At 39.5% G+C, this 27294-nt stretch overlaps 1 protein-coding gene across 3 annotated transcripts in view; it reads right to left on the reverse strand.

Moving 5' to 3' along the window:
• mgll (monoglyceride lipase) overlaps positions 1-27294 on the reverse strand; it is a 46031-nt gene that overhangs the window by 15482 nt on the left and 3255 nt on the right. For all 3 annotated transcript variants that reach the window (XM_042491905.2, XM_042491904.2, XM_042491903.2), the window contains 2 exons: positions 14367-14473; positions 7741-7877 (listed from right to left, as the gene is read on the reverse strand). In XM_042491905.2, the coding sequence (XP_042347839.1) occupies positions 7741-7877; positions 14367-14473 (244 nt within the window). The remainder of the gene's footprint in view (positions 1-7740; positions 7878-14366; positions 14474-27294) is intronic.

The following is a 27294-nucleotide window of genomic DNA, read 5'->3' on the forward strand; positions in this document are numbered from 1 at the left end:
ACAAAAGCCACACACTGTACATTTAGTCTAGTGGGCTTCAGTGATAGAGAAAAAGATAAGTGTAAATAGGGAAGAGACAGAGACAGAGACAGAGAGACTACAGATTGGGACAGAGAAGCTCTTTAAGAAGCCAATTTGAGGTCTAACGACACGTTCTCTCTCTGAACTCTGGTTGAGAGGATGAATACTTGTATTGTATGTCTGTCTGCTGACAGTGGGTGGACTTGAACTGTCAAAAATTCCCTGAGGAGCTAATATACTGACATTATGTGGACTACACAGCTCGAATTCTGACATTGCACTGTTACAAAATCATCAGTTTCATCATAACCGTCAGAAAAAATGAAAAAATTTAACAGCTCTAGGTAACTTTTTGTTAAACAGCAGTTATGTTCAATAAAAAGTCCAATAATTTGGAATCATCGCTCTCCGATTAAACAAGATCAAACTATTCAGTATAAAGTAAACATTGATAGACAGGACAAATTGGGAGAGTGATGAGATTACACAAATACGGTTTAGCATAACAAGAAACTGATGGAGTAATATACACAGAGAGAGATGGAGGGCTGACAAATTGAGTGAATACACTGAAGGCCCTAAACAGTGACAAAGCATTACATAAAACTCTGGCTCTAAGGAAGTGGGACAAATGAGCCTCGGCCAGAAACACTAATGGAAAAGGAGAGAAATGAGGAAGAGTGAGGAGCCAGAGCTGAAGGCATTTGTCAGCATTCCCATGGGCTGATACAAAGACGATAAACACTGCTCCAATTCTTGAATTACTGCTTAAACAAATAAGATGCAGAGGAAACTGGGAATTAGTCAATGTGGTGTATCAGACACAGAAGCTACAAACTTGGAACTGCTATTTATTTTTTCAGTTTGAATCATTTCACATTTCTTATTCTCATGACCATGTTTAGATGTTTTGTGAGAGCTGTGATTCTTGTCTGGGCAATGATAAACCAATTCTTACATCAGCTTGCAGTGCTTTCAATGTTCCACTGTAATTATTGACTTATTTTAAACAGAAAATGGCTGCAGAAGTATGTTTTAATGAGAGTTTACAGTCATGCTATCACCTTTCTACTTAGACACAACCAGTGGTGCCTCAAAAGATGGGCCACTCTGATACAAGTAATCATTCATGAGTCTCCCCTAAACCTGAGAGGACTTGTTCCCAGTAAATGTTTTGTTCCTTACAATCAATGTACTCCTTCAAAATAAAGTTGTTTCTTTGTCCCCTTAAGCAAAAGGACAACCCAAAAAAGAACAATCAATGGCCTAACACATACAGATACGTAACGCATTAAAACAGGATCATTTTGGAACTCAGAATGTTAACTGCACCAGTATTAGTCATATATTTAGTAATATTAAAGGTAAAATAAGAAACCAAAGGATAAGTGCTGCTTTCAGACACCTTTGGCAAGTATTTAAGCCTTGAAGCCTGATCACCTGTCGTGTAAAAGACACCTCTGATGATCTTTCTATAATTAACCTTAAGTTGCATCTAATTTATCTAACTCTTGCAAGCTTTCTTCAAGTTGGAGTAGACACTTCAGTCAAGGAACACTGGAGATGAGCAAAGTCAGCTGCGAAGGAGGGCTTATTGCAGTCTTTGACAGAACAACAACAAACTCAAGCCAATCCTGGGATTAGACTAAAAATTACTTTCGAAACACTCATTTTCATACTCTTATGGAGATTCTGGGGTCACTCCCCCTTCTCTTGGGGACCCAGGAATCTCCTCCCTCTCATGCTCCTATCTTCTGGCTCTGATTTTAATAGTGTCAGCCTTCGCTTGGGTTCTAGGTACTTTTCCACACCCCAGACTTATCTCTCTCGTGACACCATTATTTCTGTATTTTTAAAAATAATGCAACACACAGGTTACAAACTGCTTATTCATACTCGTTAAATGTTCACCCTGTTTCAAACTACAGCATAATAGACCACTCAATAGATAAACACAAAATCTATATTTAACTTACTTATGTGAAAATCATATTCAGCTACCTTAAAAGAATGTTTGCGTGTCGTTGAACTTTTCACCTCTCCTCTTTTCCTCACACAGGAAGGTGCAGCTAGTCAAGGCCTCATGCCAAAAAGTTACTCTGACCTTGAATCTCCTCATTATACCTAGTCATTATCTTGGTTTTTGCACTCTTCAGTCATTTTTAATTGTTTTATTTTTAAGCTGCTCCTTTCATTCTTTTCATTCATTCAGTCATTTTCTTTTAACTCCTTTATGATTTCTCGCTAATTTTTGGGTAATTTCTTCTGTCACTGTTCACTGCATTCTTCACATGTCCTTGAAATTAATCCATTTTCATCAGGTTTCAAACTTTTAAACTGCATAAAAGAATTCCTGATGTTTAGCAAGTATAGACTGTGTCCGAAGTCACTTCCTATGTACTATATAATAGAATATATTTATTGCTTGGCTTTAATGAGTGTTACTTTCATGTATCCACTACATGGTGCCCTCAAAAAGTCCACAATGGAATGAATGAAGTTGCATCAATGGGTTGTAAACTACTAACTGCTGTGAATATTGCAGTGCAGTCGTTTGGTAATTTGTAGAATCAGTATAAGAAACTTAAATGTTTTGACCTGTTGATGGCAGCAATATGTGTACAGAATTTTGAGCCAGTCCATTAGGTAGATGTGAGATATTTCACCATATTTGTGAAAATTTTAACCTGCTAGTGGTTCAAGATAAAAATGTATATAATCACCACAGTCGTTAGGATTAATCCTCTGGGTACAATGACTGTCTGTACAGAATTTACACTAATCCATCAAATAGTTCACTCTGGACCAAAGTGGTGGGTCAACAGACAGATGGACGGACAGACCAACATTAGTCATGCCCCTTGCCTGGCTAAAAATAACAAAATACTAAAGACACCCATTTAAATCTTCACTTACTGTATGTTTCCCTGGGACAGGATGTATTTGTTTCAGTTCTCATTAGGAACCTAACTTAACAGCTAATAAATCAAAGCTCAAGATTAAACTTTTTTTGATAAAAAGAACAGCTACTGGTGGTGGTGCAGGTGATGTTTGAAGAGTGTTGGACATCTTTCGTCACTAAATCTACTCTGCTGCTGGGCTCTGCTCACTGCTCCACAGTCTCCTCAGGATGTTATCATTAGAGCAGCTTCTCTGCACACACTGTAGAATCCACAGGGTGTTTGTTTGTGCTAGTCTTGTAGTTTTTGCGTCATGCTGGCTCTGTTAAACAAAGATTCATACAAGCAGAGAAACGGAGGAAAGCGCTACGAGAAACAGGATGAGGAGTCACAACACAGGGGAGCTGGGAAAATGAAGCCTGTAAAAACACAGCAATGCAACGTTTGATTTGGGTTGGGTTTCCCAAACCTTTAGGTCTGGGTTTCATTTGTTTCCAAGAAAATGAGATGAAAAGGGGAAAAAAAGGGCTCTGAGAGAGGAAGTACGAGGAGGAGAAAATGAAGTAGGATTAAAGGAGGACAAACAAACAAAATGAGAAAACGAAATTAAAGCACAACAACTGACGGGATGTGGAGGAGAGAGAAGACAGGAAATGAAGCAGGTGACAACAGGACAGGTGGACCGGCTTAGACGACAGCACAAAACAAACCATCTGATGAAATGACACAGATGGAGGGATGGAATGAGCAGAGAGAAAAGAGAGAGGAGGAGATGAGAAAAAGCTGAGGGAAGAAGGAAGAGATGAGGAGGAAGGTGCTGTGACTTTGGTCAGCTCAGCCTTAATATTTCCAGGCTCTGGTGTCTAAACAGACTCTCAGCTTCCATCTGGTATTCAACAGTTTAATTTACACAAAACCATTTGAGTCTGTGCTCCTGGAACCTTAAACTGTTTTGAACACAGCATCAGTCTTCATATAAATACAGTGCTGCTGCTGCACACTAAAGCACGAACAGTAAAAGGTTTGCAAAAACAGACTCACAAATTTAATGTGAGTGTCTTGGATGGAAGACAGTTTGATGTAAAACACTCAGACTAAAGGCTCCATCGAAGAAAACCATATTTGGGTGGTAAAAAGATATTCAACATTGGTTTGGAGACTGGAAAAATATATTTCTATCATGAAAGGAGATGCTGTGAAAGTGAACGGTCCCATATGCACACAAATCATTAAACAATCCATTAGGCACCCACGCTTTTCTCACTTTCTAATAATCCATTAATTGATGAAATCTAATGGATTTCTCGCTTTCTACAGCCCATCAGGGCTGGAAATAGAAGTGTTAGCAAGTCATTATTAAACGGTTCTGACAGATTATTTTTATGCAGGAGTAGTTCTGTGATAAGTACAATTTCACATCTTCTTCCACTTTGAACATTTTTTGTGGGGATTTAAGAAAACAGGAATATCCTTCTTTCGTGTGATTGCAAGATCATGAGTTTCTGAGCCAACAAGCTGTTATGAGACTGATCTCTTCTGATCAAAGTCCTATGTTTGTTAGGTTAGGTTCAGGAAAAGTATGAATGTTGGGCATCATAACATGACGTGATGTTACCTGACTTAAAAAAAAACTCAACCTTGACTTTTGATTTCACACAATTCAGAACCCCAGTGTCCTGGGTCAAAGTTCTGTGTTTGTTTGACCTGTCTGCCATTATGACTACTTGACCTGACTACTTTGCTCCTGTCATATGATGGACTGAGCGCATACTGTAAGTCACATGATTACAGCCTCCTTGCTCACAATTACACAAATTACATACAAATTAAAGTGCATTACTAACTAAGAAGGGTTGCCTTGAAGTTAAAATGTCAATGTCTGAAACATACACAGGACTCTTAAAGGTCCAGTGTGTAGGATTTAGATTTCCCTTTAAACACTTTTCCTGGAAACTTTTCCAATAAACTTATTTATTTTCAAACAATGTAGATGTAATTTTTCCTCAAAGCTCGTCATGTCTGCTGTAAAATCCCTTTTGTTTTTGTAAAATCCAACAAGCCCACTGAATCACTGCTGCGCAGCGAGATAACAAGGCTCTGAGCGTCTCATGGAAGAATAGTTCTGTAATGAATTTGCATTTATCCTCTGTGTTCACTGCTTAAAAAGAGTCTACCAGCTGTGAGCAAAAATACAAGAAAAATAATAAAATTGTGTATGTGTTTTGGCCTGAAATGTTTCAGATTTAGGAAGATGGTGCGGACTGCACTCTGTTTAAAGATCCCCGAGCATCATGTTCTGTGAGAGTTAAATTGGCATCTTTCTTATACAACATGAGATACTGCTCTCCAGATAAAACTGCATGCATAAAAGCATTCATGTGAATACAGAATCTGAGCAGCTTGTTCATCTGAAACACAAGCAAGTTAATGGGAGTACGATCTGACTGGACCTACAAACACTGAGAGCAATCATTTATTATATAACTCATCAATACCGTTTGTGTTGTGTTAACTGTACTGAGAGTTAGTGGGTCACTGAGCACAACAGTGAGAGGCTATGGCGCTGAATGCAGCTCTGTGAAAGACTGAATAAACTGATCAGTTAAAAATAGTGCCCTGGCCAGCCTTGATGCTTTTTGTGTCCAAGTGTTATGTAATTTTTCTCAATGAGAATTCTGGCTTGGCTCTGTGTCTGTCGATTTCAGAAAGACACATTTTAAAGTCTTCAAAGGCTGTCTGATGCAGTCTGCATTAAATTAAACACACTTTTAATTCCCCAGATTTAACTTAGTTGATAGGATGCTCAAATATAAAAAAAAAAAATAATCGAATATGTTCACTGTACAAAACAGTATACAGCACACTACATATACCTACATTTTACTGTATGTCAGTAGAGTCAGGAGGCAATTAGCTTAGCTTAGAATAAAGACTGGAAACAAGGGGAACCAGTTAACCCGGCTCTGTTCAAAGTCCAAAATCAAGGGTTTCTCACACATTCATTTATTTGTGGCGGCCCGGCATGATCAAAACATCTGCCATCACAAATATATTTTCTACTTTTGGAGCTGGACTGTTCATTAGAGGCCCTGTTGAAAATATACACCTTTGGGTTTTTTTATTACACCAAACTGTCGGAGCACAGAGTGCAATCTGAGCACAGATGGAGCAGTAGAACGTCAGGTGTATTGAAAGTGGAACTTTACTGTGCATTCTGCTGGGTCTAAAAGCTTGCATTCACTCGCAGCAGCTGCTCCTTTCATCCATCGCTCTGATCAGCTCTGAATGGACTGAAGAATCAGTTATCCAACCCCACCAGTCACAAACTGCTGTTGAGGTTAAAAAGAACTCATGGAGATCTCTGCCTGTGCCACTTTCACTGATTCAAAAAAACCCTCAGAATTTGGAGAGGGGACACAGGATGATAGAAAGGGACACACATTTTAAAAAAAAAGGCTTGACATTTTGGGAAATACTGACTTTTAGTGGAGAGTTAAATGAAACAATTAATATCACTCTCATGCATTGAATGTACAGCTACAGCCAGCAACCTGTTAGCTTAGCTTAGCACAAAGACTATATAAAGGGGGGAATATCTGGCAGGTAACAAACTACCTAACAGTGCCTATAAAGCTCTCTAATTAATTTGTGCTTTAGAGGTGCTGGGAAGTTATTTTTTGTTCAATGGACAGAGCCCAGCTAACTGTTTCCAGTCCTTATGCTGAGCTAAGCTAACCAGCTGCAGCTTCATATCAAACAGATATAAGAGTGATCTTGTGTCACTCAAGATAGATGTTCCCAAAATACGAGACCAAATTAAATAATCATCCATTCACTGAAGAATAATTCTAGGTTATTCCCACTGAAGACAACCTTTGTACGTAGAAAATATAAGGACAAATACTGCTGCAAATCCCTTAGTTTATACTTGTGAAAGCCTGAATTTGCAGATAAAGGTGATCGCGCGGTCACCGTCACAGAAGGTCAGGAGAACATCACAGTACAGTAAATAAAATATTACCTAGATTCCTGGACTGGCAAACTGTCTCTTCTCCGTCAACAAAAACACCCACATTGCCCTTCAGCAGGTCACTGAACCTGTAACTGCTCTGTTGGAGGTTTACATAGACCAGCAACAGCTGCTGTAGGTTGTGTGAATCTGTGTCACTGTGTAAAAGGTACCCTTACTGAAAAGGATCAACTACGCAAACCCTGAACCAGAATCTGTTCATCATACAGAAATTATGTATCTGGTGGTAATAGCAAGCCAAACCATATAAGATATCATCAATAAAGCAGGGTGTCAAAGTATTTATGGCATTATAGTGTTCCTAATTGCATGTGCCAGAAATAATGAAACACCCTGATTCTGTTGTTATTCTGCTGTCACATTTCATGCAGAACACCATGCACTCTGGTTTCTTATGGCTGCCTTTTTTGGGACATAAAACCACTTCATACTGAGAGAAGAGCGTGCGCCATTTCTTTCATTTGAATGTCACGTTCTTGCAGGAAACCTCTCAACACTGATCTCAGTATTTCTTTTCCGTGCTTGAACCAGGCTTGCCCTTCAATTTCATGCAGCTGTCTCTCTGTATCGAGCACACTGTACCGGGAGCTCCGAAACAATATTATGTAATTTCACACCAAACAAAACATAGAAACAAACCCAGACGATGGCAAGAGTGTTAATTTCCTCTGAGCTATTATTTGAAAAAAAAAAAAGAAATAATGTGATTAAAATAAAAATACAACCCAAAGACTGGCCCACAGTTCAATCTCTTATTAACAGCAAAACACTGCATGGAAAGTGTCCTACCATGGAGTGACCCACGATGAAGACAGGGAGATCTGGGTGGCTGGACTTCATCAGGTCAACATGCTGAAGGGAGTCTCTGATGTAAATCTGGAAATCTTTGATGTTCATCCTTTCTCCTTCACTCTGACCATGGCCAACTGTGAGGAGAAAAAAAATGAAAAAGAAGAGGAGACTGGTGTGAAGAAACTGATACTGATACAAGACATTTTATTGGACCTTTTTAATACCTCAAAAAGAAGAAAAAGATTTGTTATGAACACTTTCTTCAGGGGGTAAAGTGAGAATCACAGACACTTACTTAGCAGGCTACTGGGAAAAGTGGAAAATGTCTTACTTAAAATTGCATCTTGGCATAGGCATGGATATTTTTTATTGTACCAAAAAGCAGCATGAAGTCAAGAGCACTTACTCACGCAGCAAAGTCTGGGGACCAAAACATCCCCACAAGCACACTGTCAAGCTTGACTGCTCGACTTGAATCAATTTCAGTCGATCTTGTCTCTCAAGCTGATGATTTAAATCTCCAACTTTCAAAGGGCAGCCCTACTATTAACAGAACCTAATCAAAACCTATCCTACCTAACTTTATTTGCCTGAGCTTAACCTACGCACCTTTATAAGGTACAAGGTAGATTTTTTGGTCATTTTTTAAATGTAGTTTACGTGAAGTATGTAACTTTACGTTAAATACATAATGTGACAATGCCATTCATGGGGCCCTAATTCGTTAAATATCATACAAGCTGCTTAATGAGGATACGCTGCATTAGTTGCTACCCACATTCTGTTACACCATATAAGTCTTTATCACCACCTGACATGTGGACCCCATGGTCACACCTCAATGCTTCTAGGAGACATGATGACAGCTGTTGCTCTGGCTCTGTAAGATGATTGCTGCAGAAAGCTCAATGTCAACATACACACACACACACACACACACACACACACACACACACACACACACACACACACACACACACACACACACACAACCCATATATGTAAACACACATACATATTCATAATTCTTCCTTCTTCTCCATCTGTGAAATCTGTCAGATTTAGTTCATGTATTACCAAACAAATCTGAAAAACAAGGGTGCTTTTGCAAAAGCCTCCATGTCATATTTCAGCATCTTTGGGCAAAAACTGAGTATTCAAACGGTTTGAAATTTTTTGTGGAACCACTGACCAACCAACCAATCGACAGAGTGAGCTAAAGAGCTGCTGGTATCAGCTAGAAACATTCACATCACGACTGTTGTTTGCATGTTGCAGCTCTTCCAGTCATACAGCAGTAGATCCGTATTCTGCAGTGGTTACATGTCTCTGTGTGTCTGATGTGTGCTCATGTGTGAACATCTGTGTGTGTGTTCCAGTCGTAACAAAAGCTGTGGATTCAGCAGAGTGTGAGGTCATTGATCTGACGTGGGAGGGGACATAGTGTGCATCGATCTGAAGTTTGCAGTGCTCCATCACGTATTGCTGCCGTGACTGGACATTGATTTCCACGCTGCGATAATTGCGTCCGTATTGACGAGGAGAAAAACACAAAGCGTCAAGACATCCTTGTATATATGGAGCACATACACAGCATTTATAAATACACAAACGCACGTAAGATTACAGAGCGAGAGCAGGAAGGTGTGAGTTGCACATGTTGTGAATGTTTAGGGGCTCTCTGGTGTTATTGGTTCAATGGTTGCCATGGCAACCCGCCTCACCTCTCACCCACTGCTGCAGAAAGCTCGATGTGAAGACACACACTTAATCTATACATGCAAACACACATACATATTCAGATTTATTTCCTCTTCTCCATCCGTCACTCAAATTTCTCTCTCCTCTTTGTCTCCTCTTGTCTGTTTCTCATCCTCTCCCTCCTCTTCAACTCCTGCACCCCCTCCATTTTCTCTTGACTTCACTTTTCATTCATCTTTTCTCCGCACTCAACCTGTGTCTTCTTTTTACTTCTTTATATATCTTATTCTTCTTCCTCTTCCTGTTCTCTTCTGCAACTCTTTTTCTGTCCTGAGTCCTGCTCTTTCCTGTCCCTTTCTTCTTGCTCTCATCCTCATCCAGGGGTTTATGCCAATGCCCTTATTTGATCATTCCTCGCTCCTTGCTTGACTAAGAAGTCGTCTCAGTCTGCCATCATAAAGGCCCTTCCAAAGCCCTTATTTCTGCTCTGAGGAGTAAAGAAATATCTCTGAGGAGGCATAATTGAGGGCACATGCAACACAATCACCAGAAAAATGTTGGCATTGTATGTTTCTGCAAACCACTGATTCATTGCATTTTTAAGTTATTATTTTGCAGGTATGCTGAAACTTTAAATTTGAACAACTCTGTCACTGACATGTAGTTAGGTTCAAGCAAGTAAAGTAAGATAGGTTGGGTTGAGGAAAAGAAACATGGTGACAACATATCTTGAAAATCTCAGAGTTCACTTGGTTTCACATGGGACACAAACACCTGTCTTCTATAGGAAAGCCCTATGTTTATTTGACCAATCCACCACCCCAATCTGTCTCCTTATGCAGACTTTCATGTTTCATAATACTTCCTTCTTTGCTCCCGTCAACAGATTGGTCACATGATCTCAGCCTTCCCACTTGCGTAGGTTATACATGAATGACTAATCTTTATGTGGATTATATATGAATTCTGGAGTATTACCCTTTCTAACTTTATGTACAAACAGTATATAAGAACAGCCTGACTAATGATCATTTTCATTATCCATGAGTGTTTGATTGTTTTTTGATTAACTGATTAGTTGATTCATTGATTTGGTCTCTGAAATATCACCAGGTTTTAATTTTAGCCTAAGGCGACATCGTCAATAATTATATAAAACAGAAATATGACCCCTATTTAGCACTTGCAAGCAGTAGGTAAACATTGACTAACACACTATAATGTGGTTGTTTGAAGATATAAGTGTTTATTAATATATTTGTCAGCAACTACATTAACAACTCCTTTTGGCACTCGTAAGTAGAGTCTGATGTATAAACAGATAAGGAATAATAATATAGTAAAACTAAAAATGATATAAAATATAAGAAAAATATATAAAAAACATTCAGATTCATTCTATGTATTGTGATGCTACAGGATGCTGACAAACATTGTTTTTCATGAATGTGAATTTCATGATGTGTTGAGTGCTTGGTGTATATAGTGGTAGAAATGATGGCTGTTTTATGGGGTGTGAAATCATTTTTTTCAAATAATCTCAAATCAAACAAAAAACAAATATATTTTCCTGATAATGGCATTTGGGAGAAGTTACTCTAATCCAGTCGGAGTTGTAGGAAAAAACAATCTTTGCACAGACTGATGAAATCAGAAACATTGCAAGCACGGATCTCATTAAATGTTGAAATTCCATTATTTTCCTATAATGTAATGAGAGGATGAACACAATTTGAGCATCAACAAACAGCATTAGAGTGGTCCTGTTTACTGTTATCTGTGCCTATTATAAACAATCCATTATCAATATTTCACTACTGCTTGAAAGTCAGTGCTTGTGTAGTATAAGTGTTTTTTTACATATCAAGCTACAACCTTTGTGTCATCATTCTACAAAAGCCAAAATGTTTCATGTGTGTCCACTTGGATGTACTGCCAAATTCTGAGACAGCTTAAAGAAGTTAAGTGAATTTCTTAAAGAGGAAATTCAATTCACAGTCAAATGCTTGGGTAGACATTCCTGCAGTCATTGTGCCAATAACACCCAACCTCAAAACTTGCAACATTTGTGGCATTGTATTATGTGACAAAACAACAAATTTTCCCAGAATTTGGCAGTACATCCAGCCACTCTGGTGAGCCAGCCCAGGACCTCCACATCCAGCTTCGTCACCTCAATAATTAATTGTGACCAGCCACTGAGGCGATTTATGACACTTTTTTTCTTTTCAAGTCTTTGATTGTTTAAGCAGTATGTTGCCTCAGCTGTTTGAGTGGCTGGTCTCAGATGATCTTGAGGTGAAGACACTGGATGTGAAGGTCCTGGGGTGGTGGGAGTTTACATGTGGTGTGCAGCTGTGAGGTTGAATATAGTGCCAAATTAAGACTAACAACACTGGAGATGCCTTATGGTAATAAAATGAACATTCAGTTTATGGACAGCAGCTTTGGTGGAACCTCCTGTGGTCAGCATGCTGATGGCACGCCCTCTCAAAACTTGTGACATCTGCAGCATTGTATTGATTGTGTGATAAAACTGCACATTTTAAAATAACCTTTTCATGTGAGTAGCCCAAAGCACAGTATCTTGGAAAAGGAGAAGCACTCACTAACACTGATTTTAACAATTTTGAGAAAAAATGAGAGAAACAAGTCTTTTGTGTGCAAAAGAAGTCTATGATCTTTATCTTAAACCTGTGAAAAGTGGGAGCAAAAACGAAAGTGTTGCTTGTATATCGTTGTTCAGTGTAGCTGAAGTGTGTGACAGATGGAACAAGCCTCCAGACTGCGCAGACTGTGAATGGAAAAGACCTAAAAGTCCTATAATTAGAAAGAAACAAATGAAAGAGAGAATAAAGTATGACAGAGGAAGAACAAGAGAAAGATCTCAACTGCTGAACTCATCAGGGGTGGCCCGAGGCGTGTGTGTGTGTGTGTGTGTGTGTGTGTGTGTGTGTGTGTGTGATAGATGGAAAACTAGTGTCTACAGGGACTTGTTCCAGTTCAGTATTTTCCATTTAACAGTGTGACATTTTATCGCGAGCCACTGAGCAAACTGCTCCTGTGTGAGCTGCCACAGTCATCCTCATCGTTCACATCTCTGCCAGCTCTTTATTGAAATGTCTACCTCTGTAAATATTTTCACATCTACAGCTGGGACTTTATTTCTCTGTCTCTCTCTGCTGTTTGTCTGTCGATGAGTTTACTGAACACACATACTGCTGTTATTGCAGCGAGGCTGTACTGCACAGTCACATGAGTTCACACATTCCTGCTGTACCTAAGAGCAGTACAACCAAACAGTCTTGCCTGAGAGCACCTTGGTGGGGGGGTTTATAAGAAGAGTTAATATTGCTTTTGAGATGTTATCACCTGATTACCATCAAACCAAAACTTTTATGCACTTTTCTGTTTTCTAAACCTTCTTTTTTTTAGCCAATTTCACATTTTCTATTGAAGTGAACATACGTAGCCTTGTCTTACTGAACCACTTGAATGTGCTGAATATTATCTATCCAAAGTTGTGCAGATATTTCAATCAAAACCAAAAATGCCAAACTCATGATGATGGTGTGCGAGAGATTCATTCTCTGAGGATCATGAACATCACAGCAGTCCAGCCAGTGGAGATATTTAAGTCTGGGTCATAGTGACCGAAACAGCCATGCTGCTAGTGTAGCTAAAAATCAACCTTATGACGGCAAAAAATCCATCACAAAATCATCAACAACTGTCACAATGCATATTGGCTGTCTGCTAATCATACTTTTGTTGTTTTTGAAATCATATTAATTGCTACAACTTTCTGCTTCTTAGGCTGCATTCACACCAAATCAGGTGTTGCAGAAATTTGCCACAGGGTTGTGAGGCTGTGTGGGAGTGCAAAATAATTGGCCCATATGTGGGGGAGTGGAGGGTGGAGAACAACTATAGAAAGCCAATCTCAGCGACTGAGTATTTGTCTTTGGTAAGCTTGTTTATGTTGGCTTAAAACATGTGTTGAATTCCTTTTGATTATTATCACTGTAGCAGTGTTCGTCTTTATTGTAAAGTACACAGGAACTGTTAAAATATACTTTGCGGGCATCTTACGTACTGATCACCGGTTACGTTAACGGTCACTGCAACATGCCGTCAGAATGCTTTTCTCCAAAAGTTGATTCCATCTCAACTTTCTGCCGCAGGCCACTCCGGTATCAACTTGCCCTGCAGCTTCACCATCACAGCCTAGATACACTTCCCACATTCAAATAACTGGTAAGACTGGTATTTTCACTGCAACGCCTGACATGGTGTGAATGCAACCCTACGGGTACTATGGCAACTTCAGCCTTCAGAGGAAGGCGGATCTCTCTATTACTTGCTTCACCTGAGCTTTTATTGACTGTTTTCTTAATGTGTTAAAGGTTATTGGGGTGTTTTTCTTAACATAACCTTGAACAAGGTGCTAAATGGTGACTTGCTTAAGGTCATTCACTCTGGCCATGAGAACCAGCTAAACATCTAAGCTGAACTTAACTGTATGACTGGTCCATGTATCAGCTCAGAACCAGTTCTCCAAGTGCTGAAGTGTTAGCGTGAGAGTTTCACTGAAACCTGAACAGAGCCAGAAGTTTCATTCACACTTCAGATCAACACTTGTGAAATTTTCCTCGACAGTGCATTAAAAGCGCACCACCTACACACTTACACACACAGAGGCACTGTGGCAGAACAATAGACCAATGTACCACCGAGCCTAATTAATTTTCTCTAACAGGCTTCCTTCACTCAACAATTAGCGAGGCCTGTTACTGCAGAGAGGGGGAAGATGGGCTTTCTTTGAAGCTTTGCACGAGCTATTCTGTGTTTGAACTCCGCTGAACACGAGGGCAGCCATGAGAGTAGGTGTATTCATGTAATGTAATGTGCTTGTTACTCACCGTGATCATGTGCAAATACCATCAGGGACAATTCCTTCAGTCTCTGCGCAATCTCTTCATACGGTCCAGAATGCTCCCCGGCCCCATGGACAATTAACACAAGAGCCCTAAGAAGAGGAGAGGATAGAGTTAATTTACTTGTCCTCCTTTTATCTCCTATTTTAATCTCTCACGAGCAGAGACAAACAAACAGCAAATGTTTACATTTTTCTTCATGGGAGTGCCATCCTTCCTTTATTTATCAAACTGTAGATCTGCCTTGTACAGGCAGGGAGATCTTGATTTCTCTCCTTCAGTACAGGACTTTATTGACTGAAAGGGGAGGAGGGCAGTGAGATGAAGGAGATGATGAGATGGAGATTAACCCTTTGAAATCTGAGCAAATTGAGTGAGCGTGTCATGATTTCTGGAAAGAGACATTGCTGTTGAGTTTATCAGACTTATTTTTTGTGGCTCGGAGCACCATAAGCCAGGTGCCATCTAGTTACATTACACTGAGAGAAGACAGACATCTCTGAGGCATGTCTAAGTGCAAATTATTGAGGTTGAATTCTGACTGTGTATATACTATTTACTGCTCTCTTTTTGCCTTACACTAATTATGAAAGTCTTTTAATATTTCTAAAATGCAAATGTGTGTTCAAATAACCATGACATCCAAGCAGCCCCAGGCTAGTGGGACAGTTAAGTCTTTGTCTACCTTTCCTTTGAGGCAACTCAACAGGCTCACTACACACAAAGCAATTAGCAACTTGTCAAACATGCCCCAAAGCCAAAGCCAGCACGAAATGTCAAAAACATGCTCTTTTCGCAAAATGGACTCATTATGTAAAAGCTAACAGGATAATCTGTTGTTCATTTCACCTATTAATGCATTTCAGTCAAGGCTGAGAGGTGATGACAGAGAGAAGATATCATGTAAAGAATATTCTTTTCAAGACTTTAAGTTTACTCAGAAAGAAAGACCTTTTGGTTATTGACGCTCCGGCTGTGAGAGAAGGTTTTCTGAGGTTGTGTTTCTTCTATCAGTGCATATTAAGCAGCGCAGCAGCACTGAAACGCTGCAGTGTTCTCTCTCTAAGCAGCAGCAGTGCTGAGAAGCCTGCGAGAGCTTCAATCAGCGGCAGACAATTAGCCCAAATGTATTCAGCGACAGAGAAAAAGGGAAGGGAGTGAAACAGGGAGAAAGTGAGCGAGAGCATGAGGCGGGTAAAAGAGTGGAATAAGAGTAGCTGTTCATCAGGCTTCATTAGCAAAATCACTCTGATTCCACTTGCTGCTCCTTCCCTTCTTTTAGAAAAGCCATTGCCTCGGGCTGAGACTTCCTCTGCACTTTCTGGCTCAGAGCGAGTGTGTGTATACATGCATGTGTGTGTGCTTTGGTGAGCATGTGTGTGAATGAGGGGCTTTGTATGGGCACAATGTTCTGTAACACACATGCTGAGGGGCAGCGGGGATTAATGGGGCTAATCTGGGTTCATTGTAAAGACGACTGTACAGTGAACAACACACTGCACACTCCACTGAAAACCTCAGCTGTAATGTGACATTTTTAATTTGCTCTTTCTTTTTCCACCATGCTCTCCATCCATCAATCTTTAAAAACCCTCTTTGGTCTGCCTTAATCTTTCTTTCTTCTTCCGTCTAACTTTTTTTCTCCATCTTTGCTTCTTCTTCGTCAATTTCAGTTTTAAGTACGCCTGAGTTGCCAGGAAAAAAATCAAATAAAAGCAATATGTCTGGTGACAGCTAACAGTGGGAGATGTAAAGTCTGCTTTTTCTTGAAGGATTTAATTACCCAGAATCTTAACAGATGTCTGCATTCATTCAGACCCAGGCATCTGCAGACAAGTGACAATATTCAGGCATCATCAGTGTGTCGTTCAGCCGTGCAGAGCAGATCACTGTTTCCACTTTGCTAAAAGTGGTCTGGCAAAACTCAAGAGGCATTCACTAGGGACAAGTGTTATTTCAAAAGGCTGTGACATTTTGGTATTGTACTTCTTTACTTAGACATCAACCTGAATCCTCTCTTCACCTGGGTGGACAAATGCACCACAAGGCTCTCAGTTGCCCAGTTGTGTAAAAATACTTATCAACATGACAGCAACAAAATGTGTTTCTGGATGCATTTTAGGCTAGAAATTGGCCACACTGTTGCAGGATTGTGCTTTACTTTGTATATTGGATACCTAAGGTACTTTAAATAAATGCTCAGGCAAATTACCAGCAGCATTCAACTGATTGAGATTAGGTTTTAGTGATTTAGGGGACCTCTGACTGCTTTTAACACTAAGTTCAACACATCGTCAAATCTAAACAAAAGAATAGGTTGCTTGCCAATGACTTCTAAAACGATATACGACTGTTGGGGAGTCTCTGCAACAGCCACAGTTAAACATGTGGTTAACATTGTGAAGCCAGCATAGTTTTTATCACCTAAACCAAAATGAAATGGTAAGGTTTAGGTAACAAAAATGCTTAGTTGAGTTTCCAAAAAAAAAAAAAAGATCATGGCTTGGGTTAAAATAAGTACATTTGTTTCGTTGACTTTTGGTTTCACACAGGACACACACTTGTCCTTGTCTCTTGGGTGAAAATCCTGTGTTTGTTTGACCCGGCCATCTACCCTGACCTTCGTCCCTACCGAGACTGTGTCTCTCCCTACACTACATTACCCGAGTTCCTCCTTCGCTCCCGTTACAATTACTGCGGCCACTCGAGCTTTCGGCCCACCAATTAACTTCTGGGTTGTTATTTTGGGTAAGGGCAGGCTACTAAGTCAAGTTGATTTTATTTTTGGAGCATAGTTAAAAACTGCAGTTGACCAAAGAGCTGACTGGGAACAAAATACCATAACAGATGAAGCAAACAACAATATGAACAGGAGAAAACAACAAACAAACAAACGTTGGACTGAAATGCCTCTTATTATTAGGAGTTCCTCTGAACTCAGAGATTTAGGAGAAACTTTAAGGCTTTGGATGTTTTGTGAATACAGCCCCGAGTATTGTGAAGCTAATGCTAACTTCCATTTAAAGGTGGGGTAGGAAGGACCGATCATGATTAAGCAGGGGTAGGACTTTTTGGGGAAACATTTAAAGATGATATTTCAACTAACACAAAGTGTCTTTGCCTTTGATTGTACAGCGATGTTATATATTTAGACAAATAACGATTATTTCAAATATCGATAAATCTCTAATTTGTAACCCGCCTCACACAATGATATTCAGATGTTGTTGCCTTGAAACCTGAAAGTGGGAGCGGCTTCACATTAGCACTAAACTTTAAATCTAACTGTGTATTATCACCTGCCTGATTATTCTCTGATTAGAAATGTTTTGATTCTTTTGTGTGTAGCTTAAGTACGTTAATCTCCCAGTAACAAGAAAGGAGCTTTTAGTTCTCTCTCTTTATCTCTCTTCACCCTCTCTGTCTTGCCCTGTCATGTCTCATGGGAACTGGAGACCGACTTGTCTCCCACACCAGTTTTAGTTGCTGGACCAACATGGCTTATAACCAGCTTTATTAAAACACTCAGAGAGAGTGAGAGAGAGAGTTTAGTCCTCCCCCTGGCTCGACTCAGAGCTACTCCAAACAACCACAGGCCCAAAACAAAGCCAAGACCCTAATCCCCTTAATGCGATGCTGACTGGCTGCTCCAAGATTATTTAGGAACTCACAAACCGTCCAACTCAAACCCTTCTCCACCCTTTAACCATAATTTTAACACCAAAAAGCAAAAATCTTAGGCATTTTAGGCATCTGATGCTCACAGAGGCTGACAGTTACAAGAAGGAATGACAAAATCATGCCGGGTTTCTACGAATGCCGTGTTATGAAATTCTGTGACTTTTCCATAATTTTCCACAATATAGAGCATGTACTCAAAATATCTTAACATCTTGTTCTAATGTAATTTGTTGATCTATTTTCTATAAGAAAAAAACAATCTGGTTCTCACCACAGTTCACTAATGAGAAATTATAACCACCATTCAGAGCAGTAAACAAGGAGAGCTGTGAAAGTTCATTCCGCTGCAAGGAGACACACTAAATGTCCTGTCTTTAATCACAAGACTTACAAGAAACCAATAATGAGGAGTTTCATTATTTAAAAGAAAAATAGTATGGAAGCTAAATAGTGGGAAATGTGTCTGACATCAGTTAAAGTCTCCCTAACGTGTAGCTGAGTATACTACAATTAAATTAACAGACGTAATGGTACTCTGGTGACTCATAGCAGCAGATAACCACTCATTCAGGGAGTAAATTACACTCAAGGTACAGTTATTATGTTTATATCATTTCATTTACTTGGTGATAGGGAGCAATGAGGCAAAGACTTGGGAGAGAGATGGGAAATGTCTTCTATTTCTCTGGGCTAGCCAACACAGGGGACAGTCACTCATTATAGCTACACTATTGTGCTTACATTCTTTATTTTACTTACAACTCTTCACCATCATATAAAACCTGTACATTTCAGCTCTGCTGGTACCTCTGACACAATGCCAAAGAGCACAAATTTAGTAATCTGGATCATGAAATGTCTCCTGAGCGTTGACTGAAGTGAACGCAGCATTAGAATGTGTTAGCATGTGCAGGCTAAAATAATAAGCCTTTTTCAGCAAAACTATTTTGCCATGTGTCTACAGGTAAATAACAGGTGTAAACAAAATGAGTGAAAGCTGAATTTCATTTAGATACTTTAGTTTCAGGATCCCAGTAGTGTGCTCTGGCTCACGGTCACACTGCCATGACTTACTTGAATAGAAAGGAGCAATCATTTTTCTGAGTATGTCAACTCAAAATGCAGGAAAAAGGGTTATACCACCCTGACTATCCTGTTGCTTTGCACCTGATTGTGCAAGACCAAGTTTAATCAGGCAGAATAAGTTCACAGACATATCTGAGATTAAAATGTTGAGTGTGACATGTCTCTGGGGCGACAGTCCAACATCATGTTAATGTGTTGAATTTGCTTTTGCTGGTGTGCTCTTATGTAAACATACTGTGGTGTTAAATTAACGCTGAATGTTTTGGCGTCTGTGTGTCCAGACTGGACAGGAGCCAGAGGACGAGACGTAACGACCGAACACTGGCATGTTAATACGATTAATAGACTTAGACTGCTCAGAACCTAATGGTGTGTGTGTGTGTGTATGTGTGTGTATGTGTGTGTGTGTGTGTGTGTGTGTCCCTTTACTCTAATCTTGTGTGTACCACAGTGTGAATGTTAGAAAGAGAACCACAAATTGCTGAGCTTTCTTTGAAGAGCTGCCCAAAGGAAATGATGTACAGCGTGTGTGTGTGCGTGTGTGTCTGTGTGTGTGTGTGTGTGTGTGTGTGTGAGACCACATCAGTGCTGTTAAATGCAGACTCTGTAAATGTACAGTTTTAGGGGTGTGTATTGAAATTTAGAGGCAAAGATTAAAGGAAAAGAGAAAGACGAGAGGATCAGAGAGAAAAAGAGAAGATATATGTGAGACAGGGAGGAAACAGGACATCATCAGCTTTTGAAAAGCCAAACTTAGAACGTTTTTGGGACAGTAAAGCTAAAATAAAGAAACCACATGACCAGCCTGCCAAATTATACACTAATTCCCAGGTAAAGTATAGTGACTGTATATATTTAATTATAGGTCAGGTCACACCAATATATAAAATGGCCAATTTTTAGAAGCAGCGGTTCAACATAAAGCCCTGAAAGTAGTAGCTTCACTGTAACTGTATTCTGCTCAGTTCAAAAGTTTTAATAGTTTTTCTGACATTGTAAGCCATGGTTTACCAGGTGACAGTGACATTTAATGCAGCTGAAGCAAAAGCAAAATGGATATGACAGAGAAGAACAACGAGACAAGTGGAAAATGAGAAGGGATGAAGTGTGACAAACCGGTACAGAAAAGAAAGTGTGCGTGTGTGTGTGCGTGTGTGTGTGTGCATGCACGCATGTGCTGCACAGAAAAAAACACAACAGAGAGAGAGACGGAGAAACTGCTGTGTGATGGTTAGAAATGAAGGCAGACAGACAGCAGGAGATTTTACGCCAGTGATACAAGAGGTAAACCAGAGAGGCCACCATGATATTAAATATATTCCACTGCACAGCTAAAGACTTCTCTCTTTTTATCAGCCTAACTCTCTTCTCGCACAGTGCAGATGGTGGAGCTAAGGGGCAAAAAAAAGACCTATAAGCTCAACAGTTACTGTCTGTTTCCAGTAATAATTACATGTAATCACCTACTTGCTGTGGAAGGTTCAAACTGTGTTGTGGGGATTTGTATGAATCTGACTGATGCTGCAAACAAACGACTTCAATTTAAACGTACATGTTGTCATATGGATAGATGGACAAATACACCCAAACTGTGTACCTGCAGAGATGGAGCAGAATTAAAAAAAGTTTTTGAATGGTGTTTTTATGAATTGGTTTGTCTCCTGTGTTTATGATTGAATAACTTTCTTTCTATGTTCCTTTAACCCCCCCCCCCATGTTTCATGATTGATGATTATCTTTCTTCTTATGTAATTGTATTATTCTTTGATGTATCTTATCACAAGTTGCTGTTTCAAAGTTCCCCTTTCCCAATGATCAAATTGCATTTTATATATAAGAAATGATAAAAGATATATAATGAATACATCTGTATGGCAGCAGAACCTAATCTTATTTATGGAAATCATAGTAGTTGTGTGGAATGCTTTGATAACTAGTTATATATTCGCACAATTAATGTTTCATCTTACTTTAATGGTAAATCCTGTGATGTTACCGTTGCAGTAATTTTAATTCACTGTAACGGTCTAAATGAAATCATGAAGTCACTGTGAATGTGAGCAACAGTGGAAAGAAAACTGAAAAATTGACTTCTTCTCTGTATCTTTTTCAAATTAATTTACACTAAATGATCACAGCTGGCACTTTTGATCACCAACGCTGAATTTTATGGGAATACAAGTGGCCCTAATATTTCATACACTGCATTACTCAGCCAAAATTTGCCCCCGAGCACAAACATGAAGAGAATCATTATAGAGCTTTTATCTTTGTGAAGTATCCTCCGCTGACGAGCGTAACATTGGCAGCGAGCAGCAGGAAAATGAAATGTTCTGAAAGCAGAAACGCAGACAGGGAAGGAAACTCATCCAGACACCATCAGCGAAAACTTCGATTACAGATTGACCTATTTATACAATATGTGTGTGTGTGTTTGTGTTTATGACAGACTGTGGTATGCAAAGATGTTTGTTATGTGAAAATACAGGTGTGCAGTGCACGTATGTTGGTCCCCATGTGGAGTCAAAGCCCCTGTTGGACGTCTATTGCAGATTTGTCAAATATTGTAGATGCCCCTCCCCTTCACCTTTCACCTACTTCCTGGTTCTAGTGAAAGGGCTTTTCAGGCGCTCATGACCTTTGACCACATGTCATTCACATCCCAACGAGAAACATTTCAAATAAAGATCTGCATATTTTTGGAGGTTTTATTGCTGTATCTTTCAGACTTTTCAATCATCTTTTTGTCATGTGATTCATAAACAATATACAGCATGTTGCTGGCATGAAAAGCCAGTTCCCTGCCTGCAGTTTTATGCTCATTTATCTATTTAAGGCTTCATTTTGTTTCACAATCGACTAAGAAAATTTAAAAACATGAGAGAAACTATAGAAAATAAAGTTGTGCTGTACAGATTAGCCGCTTGACAGTAATACCCAGCTACTATCCAAAAAAATAATAATATCACCACAGAAAAACACAATCTCCGATAAATAACTTCTCAATTTAAGCACAAGCTAAACAAAACAACTTTGAACAGTTTGGCTGTGAAAGAGAACCATCAATGATCTTAACTGTACAAAAAGTGAGTGTAGCAACAAAAATCAATATCAGGAATGTTATGCTGATGTTCTTTCCATTCAGCCGTTTAAGCTATGTTCACAAACTGCTCTTTGTTGATATGAATACTGTCCTTGAAACACATTTACAACCTTTCACAACCAGTCCATATTCAATCCAAAAACTGTTTCTTCATGACTGCTGCCAAAGAACAACATGTGATGTGTTTTTTAAGCCATCACCTGCATTGACCTGCTGTTACTGCAGCGTTTTCTCATTCAGCCATCCACATGTTGGTCCAGCAGCATCACATTCATTGGTTCCCAAATTAATCAGACAATTTTCCTATTAAACTGCAAACATGCTTTCTGAAACAAATGAGTTCGCTGGCTGATGGTCAACAAACAAAATAACTATCTCCTAATCTGTACACATTTTTTGCTCACAATCAGTTCATCAAACTTCACTAAGGTGTCTCCACCTCCGCCTCTTGACACAAAGGACGCATGTTGCACGGGTCTGCTTAATTTCCGCTTCTTTGCTAAACAAACACTCCATGTGATTACCTCTCTGGCTGGCCTTTTATTGGTCCAGATAGCTGAGTTAATAAAAGTAGGCATGGCCCTCTCAAACTGCTGCGTGTCACCATGGTTACAGCACATGACATCTCAACTTTAATGTTTCTGACGATGCATTGAATAGTCAATACATGGGTTAAGCAGTTTTTTCAAGCATTTATTCCCAACTTCTAGCATCTTAGCTGTAAGGACGTGCTGCCTTTCTTTGTTTAAAATGATAGAAAACTGAAAATCTTTGGGTTTTGATCAAGCACTAAAAAGACATCACTTTGGACTTTAGGAAACTGTTATTTTTTGCTTTTTCTGGCATTTAGTGATGAAAAGATTAATCAGTGAAAATAGGAAATAATCATCTGATAAACAGATGAAAAATTAAATAATTGGTTTGTTTTTGAGTAAACCAGAAGACTAATTGCCAACAGTAGCATATTATCAGAAGTCTCTATATAATCACACTTTCCCACAGTCATGCATAAATTCAACTCCAAATCATGCAACACTATGAAGCATTTTGCAATGAAGTCTTAGAGACTTTTGGCTGCTGTTTGAACAAAGTGTCAAACAGCAAATCTGTTGTCGGGAAATTCCTTTCATCGTCAAAGCTTATCACTGCACCAGCTGCTGCTGTGGCTGATATCAAAATATTCTTGTCTAACACACAAAAACGATAAATGTTCTTGCTGTTTTCAGGAATAATCCACAAACCGAAAACCATCCATCCTTCCATAAAGTATACCATTTTCGAGTTGTATGACAAAACATTTATTTTAAAAGCAGCCAAAGTGAATGCATACAACTTTTAATTCCTTTTCCCCATTCATGCCGATGGCTATAGTCACTTTTTAACTTAAATACTTCTAAATGCTCTTAGCTGCTGGCTAAGCTGCATCGACAGAGATTTCCTGAATGTGTTTCTGACACACTGTGTCACGTTGTGTTAAATTACTAATCTGACTGCTGCAGCGAGTGGGTTGCTGTGAGTCTGGAGGCTGCATCCATCCAGTCAGACCACAGAGAGCTCCTTCACTGTGAAACATCAGCGTGCAGGGGCAGCTTGTGTTAAAACAGGAGGTGTGTGCATCAGAGTATTTCTTTCATGGTTAAGTGTAGGCTGCACGACAGACAACAGGCTGGAGTGTTTTGTGACACTTGCTCAGCAGTTTTACTCAATGATGACATCCTGTGTGTAACTGCATTAAGGGATTCAGATGCCGGCATGTCCCGGAGATGCTGATTTCACTCACAACTACCAATGATTATACTGAGATAAACACACACACAGCAGCATATTAAGACCAGTAAATCAGTATGTGGGTGCACTGAGGGTGGTCTTCTAAATGGCTTCTGTTTTGTCAGCTTGTAAAATGCGCCGTAAAACGACCTGACACAGCTCCCAGGAGCTGCTAGCTCAGCTAAAATAATTTAATAAGTCTGGTCTTCAGCGAAGAATTTAAGTGTTCTGTGAAAGTTTAAATGCGGCCTTGAGAGCTTTTTCACAGCAGTATGTGTACAATTTTTGAGGAATTGAAAAAACTTTTCTTTTTTTGAATGAAACTGTCAAATTTGAGTAAAATGCACACAAATCAGACACAAAATATCCGCTACTATCAGCTACTAACACCTGTCGATGGGTATACACATCGTGATGCACTAGGGCTGCACAGTAATCGAATATTAATCACAATTTTGGCTTTCGACAGTTACATGAACATGATCAGCTGTGACACGTGTTTAAAATGCGTGCTTCGATCATAGAAAGCTCTGCTGCATGTCAGACCAAGCACTTCCTAAACTAACACCCAGCCTCCACTTTTGATGAGCTGTCATGCCGCTACACAAGCACCCTGCAGCTGCAGCCTGTGAAAAATTACCCTGAATGTTGCAACTGTAGACGGGCAAAATAAAATTCTTTCATCATCAACCATCATCATTTGTTGTTTGGAAGAGTTTTGGATTTAGGAGAGAGCAAATAATCCGCAAAAAAAACAGCATGAAACTTGTGTCTGTGCCAGAAAGTAACAGAACTAACCTGTTAAGCCAGCTAAAAAACAGGTGGAAACGCAGACTGCTTCACTTGATTCCACAAAGAATCCTGATGGAGCCATGACCAAGAACCAAAACTAATTTGGTGGAAAAGTGGTAGAAGAGTCACACTGCTAACTCAGCCTCACTGAATCCCTGTCCTTGTCTAGCATCAACTCAAACATCTATGACAGTGATGCTGCAGCGTGTCACAGTACTGTGACAGCTGTATATAAATAATAATATTTTTTTTTAAAAATAGTTACGTATCAATAGATCCAAGATTTTTTAATTATCAGAATGTCACACAAAGTGAAAGTGAAAGCAGTGCTCTGTTCATTTAAACGTGAACATGCCATAAAAAAATGTTAAGTCCCTAAAAACAATGAATAATCTTGATGAATAACTGTGATCTCAATTTTGATCTAAATAATTGTGATTACCATTTTGGCCGTAATCATACAGCGCTATGATATACAGCATTTCACTGAGTCTTACAGGTCTCTTTGTACCATGATTGCATGCCTTTTTAGCGTGGTCACTGGCTGGCCTCCAGTGAGAAAGCTCTTATGTAAGCCATCCAAAGCCTCGGCTCTAAAACAGTTACAACGCAGAGAGATCTGCAGCTATTTTAAGCCTGCAGTGACTCTGATTTTTACTTCCAAAGGACATGATTTGCAGGAGAAAAATAAAGCTGTTATGGTAAGCCAATCAAATTTGTTATTTGGTTTATTGATGCTTTTGGCTGGAAATGTTTTCAGAGTTGGTTAATCATTTCCAAGATTCCTGACAAGCTTGAAATCTAAGAGTAGGCAGTAGATTTCTGTTCATGTGGTAGTGTAGGCATCATGGATGTATTTTAGAGTAGGCATGGGTCTGGGAAAGGTCTTCTGAGTGACCACAGTACGGCCACAGTACACTGAGGAATTGTGGGCAATTGTGAGGTCATATATTTGTCCCACTGCCTGAACACAATCATGCACATTTACATTTTAACGAGAGCTTCCAGAGCGCATCAGGCAACAACCCAACCACAAATACATCGTCCCGAGGAGTAATATTCAAAGATATCCGCACACAGGTATACAAACACCCACATGTACAAATACAGATAAATCATGGATGGCAGCAAGGTAAACACACATGCATATACGCATGCTAATTGTAAACTATGAGCTGCGTTTTATGAAGCAATGATGCAGCAGAGGCACAGACACAAGTGTCAGAGTTAATGAGTCACTGCTCTACTGAGATGTGCAAGCCTCGCCTGTGTATGTGAGTGTGTGAGAGAGAGACAGAGAGATCAGTTATGTCTTGACTCCAGATGTTTTGTAGGCATTTCTGTCACATCCATTTCCTCCTGTGCTCTCACACTGCAAGCAAATGTGTGGTTTGTGAGTGAGCTTAAACATGACATCTGTGTCCTGTTTCATGCACCGCTGCAGCCGAGAATGCACAGTGAGGGGGCCCTTTAAGAGCAGGCTATATATCACTACCGTGTCCTTTTTAAAAAAACTGGTTTCATAAATCATCTATTTGTTTTGTTTGATATCTTTTTGGCTAAGAGACTACATTGTCATTTACACTTTTTCACTCACCAGAATGCCTGATGAGTCAGGATCTCATGACTTTTGCTAAATAAACTTTGATGCTGTTCATCAGGGCGGAGAGAAAGACTTCAAAAGACACTGGTATGAAGAGGTGACAGGTGTAACCATGTCATGCCCAAAACTTCCTCATGCGTGAAAACCACAGCCTGTCCTCATTTATTTCCTTTGTGTTTTTCTAAAACCCAGCCAAACGTGTGTTGATGTGTCAATGATTTCATGGATCTAAGTGAGCCACAAAGTCCAACAAAGCTAGTTCTTTTTTAACAGATGCCTCCAAAAGTTGATTAATATTTCACAGTGACAACTTGTACTGTGGATCTCCACCCACGGTAAATGTTTGATTTATTAACAGAATGTGTTAACTTTTTTTTAGGTGGTTAGACCAGTAACTGCTCCTGGGTCTTTTTTTAGAAAACGGGGTCATGGCCCAGTATGAGTCACTGGTGCATCTGGTAGTCAGTGGCCTCTATGAGGAGATTAACATAATTATAATGTTTTTAACGAGCTTGGGTCAGCTTGGGTTTTCTCTTTATGATGTCATTTTGTTTTCTCATTTTGACCTGGGGATGTTTTATGTTGCATATGGTTAAGAAGTAAACTGGATGCTTAAATAAGGGGCCAGACTGATCTTCAATATGACTTAGAATAAGGATGTGGGGATGATGTATTATTATCATCATGGGCTCGGACAGCTTTTGACATTTGTATTAATTACTGTTGAGTTACTGCTCAGCCAAGGAGGCTACTTTTCAGCCAGTATTACTGCTCGCAATGTTCAAGATCAAGGTTAATGTCATGTGTAAGAAAAAAATAATGATAATGAAATGCCTGTGCTCATTTGCACTCTCTGCCTCTACACAAGGGTCATACATCCC

Source organism: Plectropomus leopardus, chromosome 9, assembly GCF_026936395.1.
Source record: "Plectropomus leopardus strain MGB_pleo_1.0 chromosome 9, ASM2693639v1, whole genome shotgun sequence".
Classification (NCBI taxonomy): Eukaryota; Metazoa; Chordata; class Actinopteri; order Perciformes; family Serranidae; genus Plectropomus; species Plectropomus leopardus.